The sequence below is a fragment of the Leiobunum rupestre genome, chromosome 8, assembly GCF_980474605.1.
Source record: "Leiobunum rupestre chromosome 8, qqLeiRupe1.1.hap1, whole genome shotgun sequence".
In the NCBI taxonomy this organism is placed as follows: Eukaryota; Metazoa; Arthropoda; class Arachnida; order Opiliones; family Sclerosomatidae; genus Leiobunum; species Leiobunum rupestre.
The window spans coordinates 47,512,212-47,529,307 of record NC_143391.1 but is presented as its reverse complement, the minus strand read 5'-3'; the positions used below and the strand labels follow the sequence as shown (position 1 = coordinate 47,529,307).

At 37.4% G+C, this 17,096-nt stretch overlaps 2 protein-coding genes across 3 annotated transcripts in view; one reads left to right on the top strand and one right to left on the bottom strand.

The window, feature by feature from the left end:
- The window catches only part of LOC149933556 (regulator of G protein signaling 9-like), a 50,389-nt gene extending 42,292 nt beyond the window's left edge, over positions 1-8,097 (top strand). For both annotated transcript variants that reach the window (XM_090155700.1, XM_090155699.1), the window contains exons 15-16: positions 3,078-3,548; positions 4,088-8,097. In XM_090155700.1, the coding sequence (XP_090011826.1) occupies positions 3,078-3,548; positions 4,088-4,469 (853 nt within the window). In that variant the 3' untranslated portion in view covers positions 4,470-8,097. The remainder of the gene's footprint in view (positions 1-3,077; positions 3,549-4,087) is intronic.
- Positions 8,098-9,384: 1,287 nt separating this feature from the next.
- Positions 9,385-14,853, bottom strand: LOC149933555 (sex peptide receptor-like). Its single transcript, XM_090157331.1, has 3 exons — positions 14,754-14,853; positions 11,070-11,469; positions 9,385-10,129 (listed from the first exon to the last, which is right to left on the bottom strand). The coding sequence occupies exons 1-3, from the start codon at positions 14,851-14,853 to the stop codon at positions 9,385-9,387; spliced, it is 1,245 nt and encodes a 414-aa protein (XP_090013457.1).
- Between the last annotated feature and the right edge of the window lie 2,243 nt (positions 14,854-17,096).

Sequence of the window (17,096 nt, the reverse complement as noted above, 5' to 3'; positions counted from 1 at the left end):
CCACCAAAAATACAAATTTGAGGATTTAAATACAGCAGGATATTTGTAATTTTCACAAATTCAGGGAAGAAATCGAAAAATATAAAACTATGGCAGGAATCCATACATTTACTTCGAATGCTTATCGTAGCTGACGTAGTGATCTTACCATACGCGATAAGGCAGGATAAGCATTCCAAGTAGAGGTATGGATTTCTGACTATGGATAAAACATCGACAAATCCGTGAATTTTTCTAAAAATAGATTGGTTTTTGAAAATTTTGCTAATCCAGGAAACAATCAGACTTTTTCTGAATGTTCGACTTCTCGGGAAAATCTGTGGCAACCCTGGTTTGGTTTTTCCCTCGTTGGTTGGTGGTCAATGACGGAATGTTCATAGCCTTTTTGTTCGGCTTTGGAATTTAAATGTATGTTTTGCTGGTGGCATTTAGTTTTTGTTAAATTTAACCAAATAAAATAAGGTGCGGAGAGTTAAGATTTTTTTTTAATAAACCCCGTTTGTGTCAAACATTCATCATATTAAAGACGAAACGACACAAACGCGAAAACAACCGTTTTGCTGATTTTTTTATATTTTTATCTCGTCATGCACGTTTAGTTTGGATAGGTAGCGCCAGCGTAGCAATTGGCTTTTTATTTAAATTAGAGCTGAGCGTAACTTTCAGCAGATGGCGCCTCGGAGACTAGACATTTGGGAGAGTTTCGTTTGGCCGACTTCTCATTTGGCCGACCACAAAATACACGTTACGCCGACTGTCCATTTGGCCGACTGCACATTTGGCCGACTGAGAAGTCGGTCATATGGACAGTCGGCCAAATGGACTGCTCATTTGACCGACTGAACATTTGTCCGACTGTCCATTTGGCCGACTGAGAATTCGGCCAAATGGGCAGTCGGCCAAATGGACAGTGCATTAGACCGACTGCTCATTTTTCCGACTACTCATTTAGCCGACTGCTCGTTTGGCCGACTGCTCGTTTGGCCGACTGCTCGTTTGGCCGACTACTCGTTTGGCCGACTACTCATTTGGCCGACTACTCATTTCGCCGACTGCTCATATGTCATTTAGACGATACTAGGTGCGTTTGGCTAGGTACTGTCCTCTAGGTCGCGTTTTAGAAGGCCCAGCTTGGTTATAAAGAACGGGGCTGGGGGGGCGCCGGTCCGGCCCCCCAGCGCTCGAGCGAAGCGAGTGCGCGGCGCCGTCAGGCGCCAATACTTAGAATACATTGCCCGTTCTATAAGTCAACCTAACACTAAATACATAGATAAGGACAGGCTATAGTATAAGAGTCAGTGAAATGAGCAGTCGGTCAAATGAGCAGTCGTTCAAATGAGCAGTCGGCCAAATGAGCAGTCGGTCAAATGAGTAGTCGGCCAAACGAGCAGTCGGCCAAACGAGCAGTCGGTCAAACGAGCAGTTGGCCAAACGAGCAGTCGGTCAAATGAGTAGTCGGACAAATGAGCAGTCGGTCAAACGGGCTGCTCATTTGGCCGACCAGAATTTCAGCTAAAAGAGTAGTCGGCCAAATGAGTAGTCGGCCTAATGAGTAGTCGGCCATATGGTCTGCTCATTTGGCCGACCGAAAAGTCGACCAAATGAGCTGTCGGCCAAATGGGCATTCGGACATATGAGCAGTCGGCCAAATGAAAAGTCGGTCAAAGGAGGAGTCGGCCAAATGCGGAGTCGGCCAAATGCACCCCACCCAGACATTTTACATGGCGTAGCGCGTTGACACGCGGAATTGTCTACGACGGAGCCACGGCCACACGACACTTAAAGCAACTTACCGTTTTCGTTCATCGTGGGATCCAATTAATTAAAAAAACACTCGTATGTCGTTCATTTTTACAAACGTTACACGCTATTTCAGCACCAAAAATATGATTGTCCAAAAGCCAGTGTTTCGTCCTCGTGTATCAATTTCGCTTATTTTCCAATGTGCGTTATTCCTATTTCCCTTAATGTGGGAAATGGTAAGGCCGACTATCTTCACTGGGCTCTCATAAATTTTCTTTCAAATTTATTTATCACGCCTTTACGTAATTATCATGAGTTGTTGAAACTGTGAAATATATGGTAACGACTTAAAAGAAGGCTGTCATGGATTTTCGATGTGAAATAAATGAATTTAAACGAAAACGAATACCAGCCTTGTTAAATTAGCATCTCCGCCTCTATTTCCCACCTAATAGCTTCCCAATGCCTCACTAAAACCCGTACATGTAGCTCTTAACTTCACCTATTTCTGTGATCGTGACGTCAAACACATTGCTGAATTAAAAAGTTATATGCAGTTGGTTTGCGTAAAGGGTTTGACGGTAAAGCAGTCGCGTAAAAGGTTTTGTTTTAAACCACGAAGAAGAATAAAAGTGATTAGACGATACTATATCGTTGGCAAAAATCCCATAAGACTGCAGTCCATACGTTACGGTTTCATTGCAATAGGTTATCTCGGAGGATACTAACCGGAAAATATATAAGGAAAGCCGCTAAAGAAACGAGCGTGGCTCAAACCAAGTCATATGTAAGACGTAACGCATTTTTTCCAATTCATTGGCTGGCTGCCGTCGCGCGTCGTGGAAAGACTAACTAGGACAATCGCTCGAAAAATTGACTTACTAGAAAATAAATTTAAGAAACTTCCATTTCTTTCTCACACTGAAGATCTTGGAAATTTTTTTTAGATCATGGCCACCTTAGACATTCCAAATGTATACAGATATAGTTTTCTGATATTAGAGATTTTCTAAGACTCGTGTTTTCGTGCTAACTTGAAGATTACGGTTTGTTTTCTAAGGCTTATGCGAACAACTTTTAACAAACTAACATCGTAATAGTTTTCAATAGCTAGTTTTATGTTGTACGTTTAAGCCGCTCTTGTAGTCGAGCCTTACCGGCTTTTTCATTTTTGGGACAATGGTGCCAACGAGAAACCAGTGCCGTTGTTAAACACAAACGTTAGACACGAACAAGTTCCCGTCTGTCATCTTGGTTTAACGTTCTCCTTAGTCCAGAAATAGCTTTTACCTCATCACAATAAAGTCCTCATTGTACATGGACAAATATTTCAGGTTCTTTCACTTCGGGACTAAGAAGAAAATGCCTCCGTCACCTTCTCAGGGAAAGCGGTGCACCGGGACGGGTTCGCCAAACGGAGCAGTCAGCAGCGGTGGCGTGGCCAACGTCGTCAGAGCCGGTAGCATCATTGGATCCGGAGGAACTGGACACAGCCTCGGATTGGCCAACATCAACTTAAGTAATCTCTTCAGCGCCTCCAACGCGGCTATCTCGGCCAGCGCCGAACGAGACCGTCGTCTGAGCAGCGGACAACAACTGTCCGGAAGCAACGTAGATCTGACCAAGACGCCCAGGGTGTCCAACGTCTTCGACGAGTGGCCTTTTTGCGGGAGGCACTCGCACAGCACCAGTGACCTTCACAGTCTTCAAGATAACGCCGCCGTGTCCAGCTCGGCTCTCAGTGGAAGTCACAGTAACGCTGGAGGATCTAATAGCGCCTTTAACAAACTCGCCGCTTCCAGCAGGTACGTCATCGTGTATAGAGTAAGAAGTTCAAGTACGAATTCTTAATTGTACTTATTAGGGTCCCCCTCTATCCGAATTAAACAGTCTCCTCGGCACCAGACTATTTTTGCTTTAAACGACTATGCAGCACCTCAGTAATACGTCACACTGCTCATTAATTTTCCCGTTGAGTGACGTATTATAACGATGTGATTTATTCTTCAAAATAAGGTGGAAATTTCGATACCTTTAGTTACTTTTTAATATATTTGAAGTGTTGATTTTCAAATTATTACCGTTTAATTACACAAAATCATCATTAGCAAGTTCCTTAATTAGTCAAATGAAATTATTATAATTTTTAATATAACAGCACAGGCAACAGGAATTTTAATGGACCACTTTTCGATTGCCACCCAGATTTTTCAAGTGCCGGTGGGGCCCTCGAATTTCTTCCAAAATCTTTTTTATGTAACGGAGGCAGATTCCATTCGTGTGCTTTTCAATTTTGAGTTAAATATTTGTAAATTCTGCTAACATTCCAATTTCTTTATTTAAGAATGTCATCTCCGTCGGCGTCTCGGGAATGCGTCATGGCTGAAAACTTGAGAGGAAGTAGGGCGTCAACGTTACAAGTTCCACGTTGGAGCCATCGCAGCAGTGACGACGCCAGCACCATCTCGTCGCCGGAGGACAGCGGAACGGACCACGACCAGGACGCCACCAATAACGCCCTCGAGGCGCCACCCGTCGACGACGTCGTTATTCCGGAAACCTTCGTTTCGGAGAAGACCATCGTGATGGAGATTCCCAAATATTTAGCGGCGGACAAAGCCCAAGATAATAGTCCTTGTACGGACGCCTTGACGCCCGAAACGGACGCGTCTTCTGAGCCAATGGTCGTAGAGTCCCCAGCCACTGAAACAATTAGCGAAAACTAGTACGTCATCTAGTTTAGTAAATATTTTAATGGAAAGATTTTAACCGCTCAGAAACAGCGTGAATGAAGTTTTAAAAGCGTCATTTTTAGATTAGGATTTAGAAATATAATTTTATATTTAAATTATTGGTATAAATCGAGTCGTAAATTGTATCTAGTCAAACTCCTCGGAGTATGATAGCCTTGTTAGGTAGTGTTGATACGGGTCAACTGAATGTAGTTGACTCGCGAGCGCCGTTCTAACCCAAATTAACAGCCTTATTTCGATTACGCGCATCGTCTTAACCGAGAAATCTGACAAATATATTTCAAAGAGAAGCGCCGATTCTCGAGAACGTCCTTTCAATTTAGCCTATTAAAAGTTTGGTAACGATTAAAACCGGGTTTACCAAAAAAATTATAAACTTGTATCGTAACGCTTTCGTTTAGAGCATTACATCTACGCGGAAGTTACTCACGAGTTAAGAACCCATCTAGGACATTAATATGAAACATACTTTCGAGTCATTTTTCAATCAGCTAGTACTACCCACCAAACAGAGGAATCCTACGCATTGTAACCCGGCCACCTGAATTAAAGGCTTCAAAAGTCGCTTGACGACTTAGGCCTAAGGTGGTGCCTTGGGTATTAGCCTAGCTGATTATTATTATCTAATGATGTCAAATGTCTAAATTAAACTCAGTAGACATATGTACTTATATAAAACCGAAATAGAATGAGGTAACAGTTACGAGATTTTTGAACACCGCACTATTTTTTATTCGGAAATGTACTTTGAAAAATCAGAAGATTGATACTTCTCTAGTAAGAGACGAATCGATACGGAAAGTAGTGCTATGATCAAATAGATTAGATAAAATATCTTTGGCGAGAGAAATATTCATATAAGCTATTGAAATGGAAAATTTACCTTCGCAGGCTCGTGGTCAATTCCAATGGAAACAAATGTATCGTCAAATTACGGATGTGTTACTGCGTACACCGCGTAACGGCTCAAAATATATAACATATATTAATTTGCTATAACTTTGTAAAATCTCAAGATTACACTACGTATTTTAATGAACTTATTTATAAACCATATTTATTCAACGTTTTAGTCTTAGGAACTCAATATACGATGAATATCTTCCAAACCAAAGCCTGTAAGAGGTATATGTTTCAAGCACATAAATTTAGCAAGATAGAAAGGTTGATGCTTTTCTTGTAAGAGTTATAATATTATTCCGGGGCTAGTAAAGAGCTTCACTGGCTCAAAATTTAAAGCGTCAGCCTGACGACAGGACACTCTCGGTCAACCAACATTCAAAAACACGACTCATTTGACTTTGAATGTCGGTTACGACTTAACAAGAACAGTGACTTCTTTTTGAAATATACGCCCAAATTCATCTTGGTCTTAACTTACTTAATTCTAGCGAAAGACTAATATTGCACGTTTTGCATTTGCTCCTGGCCGTGTATTGGACAACTCTTACTACGGCACAAAGTACCGTAACTAAATCGTTAGCTAGAGCTGATTTCCTCGGTGTATGGTTCCTCAAAATGTCAATGTATGATTTCATTTGGTGGTACATTCGATCGAGAAGTGTTACTCTGGGGAACCTGGACTGATAAATTTTTGGGCCAAGGACTTCCAACGTCGAAGTTATTCTGGTTTCGTACAGATAAGGTAACTTCAAATATCGACGTCTTGGGTCATGCTCTAAGTGCGGCTGCCTTAGCGCAATTTTAAAAATGACCCGGTAGTCCATGTCTTCGTCGAGGGGAAGCGGATTGTCCACTTATTTCACCAGTTTAAAACCCTGTAGGGTAAGGAAATGTCTACCAAAGTCCAGGTTCTACTATTTATCAGTATTGTTTGTTCTCAATCTAAGTTGAGTTTAAAAACGTTAAAAATAATTATAAAATTGCAAATGCAACTGTCGGCTTTTTAAAGTTATTTTAAATAACGAGATATTTTTAAAAAAATATGCATTTTTCTTGCCGCCCAATGAATGCGCGTAACAAAAAAGTCAAATGAATGTAGGAATTTATATATTTTCTACACGGATTGAAAGTTACTGGGTTTATTGAACCACCTGTGGCATCGCAACAGAAAACAGTGGCTTAATCTCTCCAGTACATCATCACGCGATTTCTAATATCATTTTATAGAATACCGGCTGCATTTCGCATTAGTTGCCCATTCCTCTTCATAGGGAGTTTTTCAAAAAGTGTACGCTGCCGCGCTAAAACGTAGTTCGCTTCTTTTTTAGGCTTAAAGGGAGTAGGTATGGTAGGGTGCGCCATAGCTTCTCTCTTTTCTCGCTCATTATTAATTATTATTATATTTATTCAAATATAATTCCTTAATAATGAGGTAAGTGGTTTTAGATTCACGAAAGGCCTTCTAGTAGATATGTTAAATTAAAGCACTACCAAAGCGGAGATACTTATAGTGGGATAATTCCTCAAAAACCACTGTATTTTACACGTGGTTAGAAAAATGAGGGGAGGGAATTATGTATTGCCCCAAATTCCTGAAAAGGTTTAAATAAGGCAAAACTAAACTTAAATTGCACAATTTTTTTCGTTCATTTTTTTTTGTACCAGATATTCAGGAATTTTATTGGCTCTTTTGAATGAAGTGGAAGCCATAATATCAATTCTGACCCCACCTATTTGCATTCGGCATTATTGTACTGAGATCATATTTTGCGGTCGTTCTTGGGATGAAAACGCTACTAACGTAACTTTCTGCTTTCCCAATGAGAAAATATATAAATTCCCGAATAAATTTATCACTATTATTTCAATGAAAGTGAAAGATTGGAATGGTAATGACTACTAGGTTAATTTTATATCGCTAGGACTTAAGATAATAATATAACCAACGTCCCGCATACCCATTTCGAGAGCTCTTAATTTATTGAAAGTGCTATTTTGAAACTCCACACAATTTTTTAAAATATTTAAAATCATAAATCTTTTATACAGATGAAAGCCGTTTGATGCGTGTATAGTAATATTTTTAATTTTTATACATTTTATTTACTTAAGTTGAAAAACAAATATTGCTCCCAAAACGTTTGTAAATATTTGAAGCAAAACGAGGCCTAGGATTAAAAAGGATGTAATCAGGTTAACAGAGAATATGCAGCTTCAACTTTAGAAGGGTACACGAAGGGCTGTTAATATGTTCTCTGTTAATCCGAATAAATTTTTGTTATTATCTATCATAAGGGAAATGGTGCCTATAAGTGGCACGGATAAAGCCATAATGTTGTCCCGTAATTTGTAATAGATATAAATTAAATATATATTAATTAAAATAAATTAGTGAGAAAATCGGGGTCAATATATTGTTACGGTACTAAAATTCCTTTCAGTCTCGCTTGCCCTTAAGCGCGAAACTTCGTCGGAATAATACGCCGTATATTCTCTCGTAGTTAAAAAAGCAGCGCTATGAAAATCGTGACTGAAAAGAAGTAGATTTTGTATAGCTTTAGGATAGTAGAACTTAAAAAAAATAAATTGAAACATGGGTAGCTTCTGTATACCGTTGTCAATTAATTATGCGTATTTATAGCGATTAATGTACGTTAAAGCTAAAATAAGTGTACGGTACTTCAAAGAGTAAAGTTTCATATAGTTCAGAAAATATTACATTGAGCACTATTTTCATTTCAAAAATATTTCTTAACAACGCATTTTCAAAACACAATCAAGTATATATTTACTTAATTATATATGCGTCTATTTGTGTGTTTATTTTCATTTTACATCAATGTGTTACTTCGTACTTTATATACTATGCCAAATATTACTTCGATCGATTTTCACTTAAAGTCTAGACTGATCTAATTATCATTTAGTTTAATTTGTCAAAAAATATAAACATTAATTATAAATTTTTGCAAATTTAAACATATAAATGACAGGTACTCAAATGTCAATACTTAAGTGTAATAGTGAATAATATATCTTTAAAAGGTGAATAAGGTATATCATACAGTAAATCAAATTTAAAACCAAACAACAAAATTAACACGATACTCCCAAAACATTTTCTCCTTTTTTTTGGTTTTTATGTTATGGAAACACGAATTGTCAATTAGGGGTAGGTACATTTGTTCGAATAACAAATGTTTCAATTGTTCGAATTGGACAACTTGTTTGTTTCATTCGTCCGAATCGGTAGCATTACTTGTCCGAATTCTGTCGCTAAATTAGTATTTCGTATCGCTGTTTTTTTTTTGGTCCGGATTTTTTTTAGTGCAAGAATAAAAAATAAAAAACTACATTGTAAATATCGTTGTTTGTTAGTAAGTGGGAATTGCGTTGAATGTTGTGGATATTTTAGGTTAGGTTAGGTTAGTTTCACGTTAATGTTACTATTTTCTTATATTAACAATATTTAAAAAAAAAACCAATTCCTAATGTTTGAAAAAATGGACAAACGATTATTCGAACAAATGAAATTCGCCAGTAAAGTTAACATAAATTGAACGACTAAATCACCAACAAAAGTTGTGACAAATTTTTCGGGCAAATGAAATACGTTTTCGGACATACGATCCTGTTTTCCGGCATTCGAACAAATGATCATTCGGACATTTGTACCACCGTTCGGACGAATGAAATTCTAACAAATGTACCCAAATCGTTAATTAAACCCCTTAGAAGCGTATAATCAATATTGGAGAAAATGTCGCTAATATATTTACCACAGATACAGTTTTAAAATGAAACTTTAAAAAGAAAATGCGAAATTCCCCTAATAAACATTTTACATACATTGTGCACATACTATTTACCCAACACGTTCATCTGCACGTTTCTATCGAGAACTTAACCTGTCTAACGATAGTTTTCCGTAAATTATACTGGAATTTATACATTAATAAAGTTGCAACTGAATGTTAGACATCAATTAGGAAATTTCACTAGACACCGATTTCACAGAGCTAATAACAATGCTTTCAGTTGCGGTAGATTTTTCAATATAGGCCCTGTTCCTACACGCATAAATAATTTTGTGCAGCACGCCAAAGACAATATTTTGGTAACCATCCCTTAATTTCCGACTCATAACACAATAGAAAAATATCGTGAACGAATTACAAAACAAAATACCCCAACCGCTCCATACAATCTTGCAAATGAAGAGTTTCTCTATGTATGTTTGTGGATAAAAGTAGTACAGAACGCTGACGACGCTATCCGGCAGGTAGGCGACAAAGTACATTGCAATCATAGCTGTGAGGGTCAAAGTTATTCTACGCTCGGCGCTATTCCGATCACTAACTACGTCCGAATCAATCGTCAACGCTTGTCTGGCAAATTTAGCTTTCCATAAATGCGCGATGAGTAGTATCGTGACGAGTCCCAATGACGTGCAAGGAACAGCGGCATTGAAGAGGCCGGCGATGGGGAAATAGGCCCGGAAGTAGCGCGACAAGTTGGCGTTCCTCCAGTTGCCGTATTGCGCCACGGACAGCGTCCAAATGCTTTGAGCGTCGCCGGATATTTCGTACACGTACTGAAGACATTCGAACGAGAGGTAGTAGTAGAACCACAGTACGATGGACATCAGTGTTATCAAAGCGATGGCGATTTTGCTGCGGTGTTTACTGCAATACTTCGTGGATTTGAAGGGATACGTAACTGCCATGAACCTGAAAAGGAGTTATAATTTCATAATAGTTATCATTATGCAACATTATTGGACAATGTCACTAATCGTATTAGTTTTATATGATTTATGTCCCTAATTTCGGAAGGAACTTCAAAGTTTTCAAAGTCAAATGTATACTTTCGAGATAGAAGTCTCCATCCGATATTTGTCTTTCATTTTGAAAGTTGGCTTCTAAATGTGTTAGTCATTTTCAAAAAATAGATTTATATCGAAATTTGTTTAATTTATTTAAATTATTTCGTTGTGGATTTATGCGTTGGAAAATATAATTTTTTTTAAAAGACTAGCATAGTTCGAAGTCAATTATCAAACCTGAAACCTATTAATTAGACTGGAAATATGTAGTTATGTCTGAAATGCCACGCCCTTGTTCAAAAGTATACAATAAGAAGCAAAACTTTCAATTCTTAAACGAATTAGGGAAAGCAAACGTATGTCTGGACTTTACATGGCAAAGCGGGTGGTTTGATATTAATAAAACACAAAGCGTCTGCTTAGCAGACGAAAATCTCATTGTTTATGAGCTTCTGGCGTTGGCTCTATCTAAATTAAAGAGGCTAATTATGGTTCAGAATCACAATTTTTTGCGATTTTAATTATACCCAAAACCAATTGCGGTTATTGGATTGAAATTGAGCTAGAAACTTCTAATCAGAAAACTTTAATAACGAAATATTTATGCTGTTTAGAGCTTTGGATATTATATTACTACTAAGAAATATCCTTACAAAGTCTGTCATAATTATACAGTTCCAGAACTTGTAGCTGAAAGTAAATCTGAATATTACACCGGAATATTTCTACATAATTTAAATCTATACGGTAGATTTTATAATTGTAAGCAAACCTGAAAATACCGACGGAATATCTTAGCATAATCTAAATCTAAACATTTTCAGAATTGAGAATAGTAGGCAAACCTGAAAATTCCAACGGAAACGGTCAACCAATTGGAGACGCAGACGCACGTGTTGTGAATGCAGTAAGAAATGGTCGCGATGAAACTGATATTGCTCGAAAAGAGAAGGATGTAATCTTCGTTGTAGAACATGGCGAATTCGTAAAAGTAAGTGGCGAAAAGAATTAAATTGACAACTTCCAGCGCTCCTAATTGGATGTTGATTGGCGAGCTCTGGGCTGGTCTCGACAGGACAACGATGTTCAGAACATTGGAAATGACGCCGAAGACGCAGACGCTCAGTTTGAGCCAAGGGACGCCGAACGCGAAGTACTCGATGTAAAATTGTTGTCGTTGTCGCTTCAGAGTCTCGAAATATTCTTCGGTGTAATTTAAGTATTCGTACGGAGTGCAGTTAAATCCTGAAATCAAAGGCATTTTACAACGAATGTTAATTACGGTGCTGACTAAATCCTGAGATAAGCCGACTAAAATTTAATTATTTAAATACGAGCAGCTGTCGTTACAATAAGCGTATGATTTTTCCCAATTGAGGTAGTTCGCTTTTATATCGCCTAATAAACGGCTCGAGATAACGATGAGAACCCGCAATATTTACAGATAAAATCTCTCGGCTTCGCCAGATTCGGAGATTTAATATCTGCCTTTGGTTTTACCGATAATGTATTTATTTATTCATTTGGAGAATAATTACGGCGAGATTATTCTGGGCGTTGCGCCCAATCCACCTCACGGTTGGCCAGTATGATCCTCCCCTCAAACATCAATCAAACTGCCCGGTCTCTCATTGGTTGCGTACGCCCTACCCACACTCGTGACGAGGGTAAACTAGGCCATAGTGCCTGCGGATCATCTCAACCATTAAGTTGCTAATAGTGTAGCTAGAGATATACCCCAGTTTGAAAATCGGGTTTCGTGGGAGAAATTCCTAACTTTTTGTAATTTCTATCATTAGGCAGTGGCGTCATCTATTTATCTTCTTACGCCAGCTTCTGATTTTTTTTTTCGATATATTTTCAACGCCACCGGGGCACCGAAAGATGGAACAACCGCGCCACAGTTATACTAACAATAATTGTTACCCAAGTGTAAAATTAATAAATTATAAAGGTCATATATTTCTTGTTAGTGGTACCAGGTATGGTAGAAGGCGCAACCAACGTATGAAAAAGTTCAATATTTTCAAATTTGGTCCGACGGCAATTAGATTTGAACTATACCTCTAGTTTCCTAAAGCAATGGGCTAAATCTGGTCATTCTCCCTAAGTATGAATATATACATTCATGCTTTTACGCGCAAAGAGCGCCGGTTACAAAGGAAACAAATACGGCGCGCGCCCTCTGGAGAGGTTACAACAGATATATTTGCTTCGCGGGTGAGTGCCAGCAAACTGTACCTATAAGAGCCTTAGATAGATAAAAAAGCGTAATTTTAGAACCTGAACGTTGTAATTACACTTTAAGAAATTATCGTAAATTTTACGGTCAAATTGATCATTAAAATTCAATGCTATATTATAGTAGTAAATAAAATGATTTATATTACTGTGTAAAGAGTGTGAAACTAACAGTAGTTTAAAAGTTTATTTAATTAACGGTGGCATGACAGTTCATTTAACATGGAATTTGCAGTAAAAATAACGGTTAAGACATGTTTGATAATTCATTTGTGGTATACCCAATTTTACATTCACCGGTAAAATGTATTGTAGTCAAACCGTTAATTTTAAATTTCTGAAACAAACATTTTCCACCATTTTTCATTCAAACAGTAGAATTCACATTTACAATGCATTCAATTCCCAATAAAACCGTAGATTTCACATTTACAATGCACTCAATTCCCAATAAAACCGTAGATTTCATATTTATAATACATTCAATTTCCACTCAAACGGTAGATATCACATTCACAAGGCATTCAATTTCCACTCAAACGGTAGATATCACATTTATAAAGCATTCAATTTCCAATCAAACGGTAGATTTCATATTCATAATGCATTATTATATTTAATAGTTTTGTTAATTTTCCGGAAAAATGTAATGCGGAAAAATTTCCAGAAAATTTCCGGAAAAGTTTCCGGAAATCGGAAAAATAAAAAATTGAAACATAAATTACTTTTTAAGGGTTTTTAATGTTTTTAACTTTTTATCGATAAAATATGTCTAATATCAGTAAACATACTAAAAAACATTACTTATGTTACATTGTTAATCAGTTTAAACTAGTCTAGAGATTTAGTTTTACTTTCAGATTCGAAACAAATTGGCGAAAATGCCGCTTTAATTAAATTTTCAAACAATGTATTAGACTAATCATGGAATGAAAACTTTTTATATTTTTTTCGGAAAAATACGGAAAACTTTTCGGAAAAAAATATAGTACTTTGTTCGTAAAAGAGGACACTAGGCCCCATCAGCTTATTTTAGAAAATTTACCTCCACATTTCCAATAAATACCCCGGGTTAACTCGCTTAACGTTTCGGAGTAAGCGGTAGTTAAAATAAAAAGTTGTCTATAGGGGATTTTAATATAGCGATAATAATTATGAAACCCAAATTTATACGGTTGCCAAGAAATGAAACATTTATAGTCCAGTCGAAATAGCATTTGCCTCGGAAATAATTTGCGACAAGCAATTCTCAACGGGAATGCGTTGCCCATGGGGTGCTAAGCTTAGACAAAAAAGTTTCCCGCAATCAGATGAGTTGTTCATATTTAAAAATGCCCACCAATTTGGCTATTTTGGCGTTTTTCTTCATTACTCTACTCGCTACATATTGCGACAGTGCCATCTAGTGGGAAATTAAATAACTAAACCATAAAATGTTTAAAAAATGCGTCATTTCGACTATTAAGCTAGAAAGGTTCAGGGGAACACATTTTCAGTGTAAACCAAAGTTGTAAAACATAAAATACTCAATCAGATGTCATTTTGGTTAAAACGCAAAAGCGCCATCTAGAGAAAAACAATTGTACGAAAGAAATGGGTTTTTTGGTTTTATAGGTGGCTCTATGCCAATTGACATGGCTAATTGATTCAAATGGTTTATGTTATAAAGTATTTCAAATTTTGAGGGGCTGAAGTAAAATCCAATTCAAATTTCGCAGGGCTAAAAATACCTAATAAAATTTCGCCGGAAAGATTTATAAACTATTTGAAATTTTCGCGGGATCCATTTTTTTATGGGAGATAATAAATGGTGCATGTGGCAAACACACCAGATCATCTGAAAAATACCGTAGAATAATGCTACATTATTCGTCGGTATTTTATCCCTCGTCTGCTGAAAATTAGTGCTAGCCAGCGTAGGGGAGATTTTAAATGGCAAAACCTTAATACGTTAGAATCAATCAGTGTATATTCAAAGTGTCGCTTTAACTATATAAATAAGCGGAAAATTGATGAATTTTTAAAAAAAACAAGGAAAATGATAATAATACCACGGTCACCAGAACCGTAACACCAACTTTCAATTTCAAAGAAAACTGTTTATTTTGCTCAAAGAAATGGGAAACGAGGAAATCAAATTCTAGGACCCCATCAGCTCGTCTAGTAGCAACTCTCGAAATCAAAAAGGCAATTGAAAAAAGTGCAAGGACCGTACAGACAAATGGGGCGAAGAAGTGTATCGTAGAGTTTGTTCTACTATAGACCTCGTTGCGGAAGGAGCTAGGTACCATACAGCGTGCCACGCAGCATTCGGTAGACAGAATTTGAGAGGCCGTGGAAGACTGCAACAAGACGCACAGATTGAAGCGTTTCACAAGCTCTGTACATATCTCATAGAATCTACTGATATCTGTCAATTTCCAGTTAAAGAGCTTTACAATAAGTTCTATTCCTACATGACCAATAACGAGAATAGTTGGTCTGAGAAACACTTTAAGAACAAATTAATGGAACATTTTGAAAATAGTATTGTTATCACTGGAGAACGTGGCAAAGGAAGCGTACTTTGTTGAAAGGGTACGATGGAGACCTTAGTGAACGACCAATGGTATAAAGACAAAAAGCTTGACCCAAACGAAGAGCGATTAAGAATTGTCGAAACCGTGGCAAAAATTCTAACAGAGGACATAAAGCTTCAAGTATCTAACTTCGAGTCTTACCCGTCCATTGACGACGTTTTAAGTGGAGGAGAAACTGATCTACCAGAAAGTTTTAAACAATTTTTGAAATTACTTTTCGGAATAATGAAAACTGAACAAAAGAAAAATACAAAAGCGTTGGTCTTGGCTAACATAGAAAGTACGGTTCGAAACACCTTTTGAATTTACTTTCTTATAAATTAGGACTATGTCTTTCTTACGATGAAGCCCAAAAATTTGAGCCCTCATCGGTTTTTAATGCAGGAGTTGATTACGAACAAGGAGCTTTTATGCAATTTGTTTTTGAGAACGCTGATTTTATCTGTACCGCACTTATGTAAGCCAAGGAAAAAGCCAGGAACATGAACAAGGCACGTGTTTTGTAACGTTCGATCAACCTCTTTTTTTAAAGGCCGTTACTATGGTCGAGTCTGCTTCTAAAGAAAGTCAAATATAAGATATAATAATACGTTTGGGTGGATTTCATACTCTAATGTCGTTTTTGGGATCGATAGGCTATATAATGGCTTGCAGTGGACAAGAAGAAGCCTGGGAAACAGTGTACGCTAAAAACTCGATAATTCATATGATGAACGGTCATGCCTACTCGAGAGCAGTTCGAGCACATTTCCTCTCTGAACAAGCACTGCACTATTTAGTATGGGAGCTATCTGGTATAAAAATTGATGACTTAAAAGAATTAAATCTTCACGCAATTTATAGATCCCAAAGAAAGAATATCTTAAAAACGATAAAATCGTTACACTTTTTGAAAAACACAAAAACACGATGGAAAACCTAAAAAACGTCGGTAAAACACCGAAACTTTGGATAATGTACATGGAAATGGTTAATTTAGTTAAATTGTTCATTTTTGCGGAAAGAACTGCGAGCTGGAAACTCCACGTAGCTTGCGTAAAAGAAATGGTTCCGTTCTTTTTATCCTCTGGTCATATTCACTACGCCAAATCCACCCTCGTCTATTTATGTCAAGTTGAAAAGATGACAAAACAAAGGAGTGAAGAAGATTTAATTTATTTCACTGATTTTGGAAATTTCACCATACGAAGATCTGCTAAGTTTTGGAGCGGTAGCTGGACCGATATGGTTATTGTACAAAATTTAATGCGGACATTTAAAACTTTAGAAGGACTAACGCAAGCGCGAGGATTCGCTGATAGTACGGTGGCGAAATGGATCTCGGCTATGTCACATTGCTCAGCCATTAGTAACGCCATCGAAGAGTTAGCTGGAGTCGATTCTTCGACAAGTGAACAGCGCAATGAGCTTAAAGAATCGATAATTTTACGTGACAAGCAAGATCTCGCCAAAATTCTAGATTGGTTTGAAGAGCATAATCCGTTTTCCATCGATCTTGGTGAGAGTCTCATTTCTTTACACAACGGAATTGTAGCAGACGGAGATATTAATTGCGAAAGAGCAAAAGAAATAGGAGACGAATTACTTAGAAACATTGTTGGTGTGACATTCGGAAATCTGCGAGTGAAACGGAACGACCAAGTTAAAACTCTCTCGGTTTCAAACAAGAAAACACTCAAAATAAACGACGATGTTATCAGTATAAATCCTGCCCAGCTTTTCAATAGGATTATTTGTACAAATACAACTCCGGTTCAACTTGAAGAATGTTTTAGCTATGAATTAGCTACGTATCCAACTTCAATTTTCGATGATGGCTGGATACGTAAATCAGTTAAATCGAATATGTTGAAAGAGTTTGACAAAATTGAAAACCCGTCAAGCTTTGTATTATTGACGGAGGACATTTACTTAACAAAGTCGTTTGGCAACGCCCCTCAGCGTACTCTGATATCATTCAGCAATATATCCGATACATTAAGCGACACTACGGAAAAAATGTAACTGTGGTATTTGACGGATACAGTTCCGAGCAAACGAGTACGAAAAACG

Excerpts from the sequence above, each read along its gene's own strand:
- LOC149933555 (XM_090157331.1), bottom strand. The coding sequence starts at position 14,853 with ATGTACAGAGCTTGTGAAACGCTTCAATCTGTGCGTCTTGTTGCAGTC. Across the intron at positions 11,470-14,753 it reads GCTGCGTGGCACGCTGTATG|GATTTAACTGCACTCCGTAC; the intron begins GTACCTAGCTCC and ends CTTTGATTTCAG. Across the intron at positions 10,130-11,069 it reads GTTTCCGTTGGAATTTTCAG|GTTCATGGCAGTTACGTATC; the intron begins GTTTGCCTACTA and ends ACTCCTTTTCAG.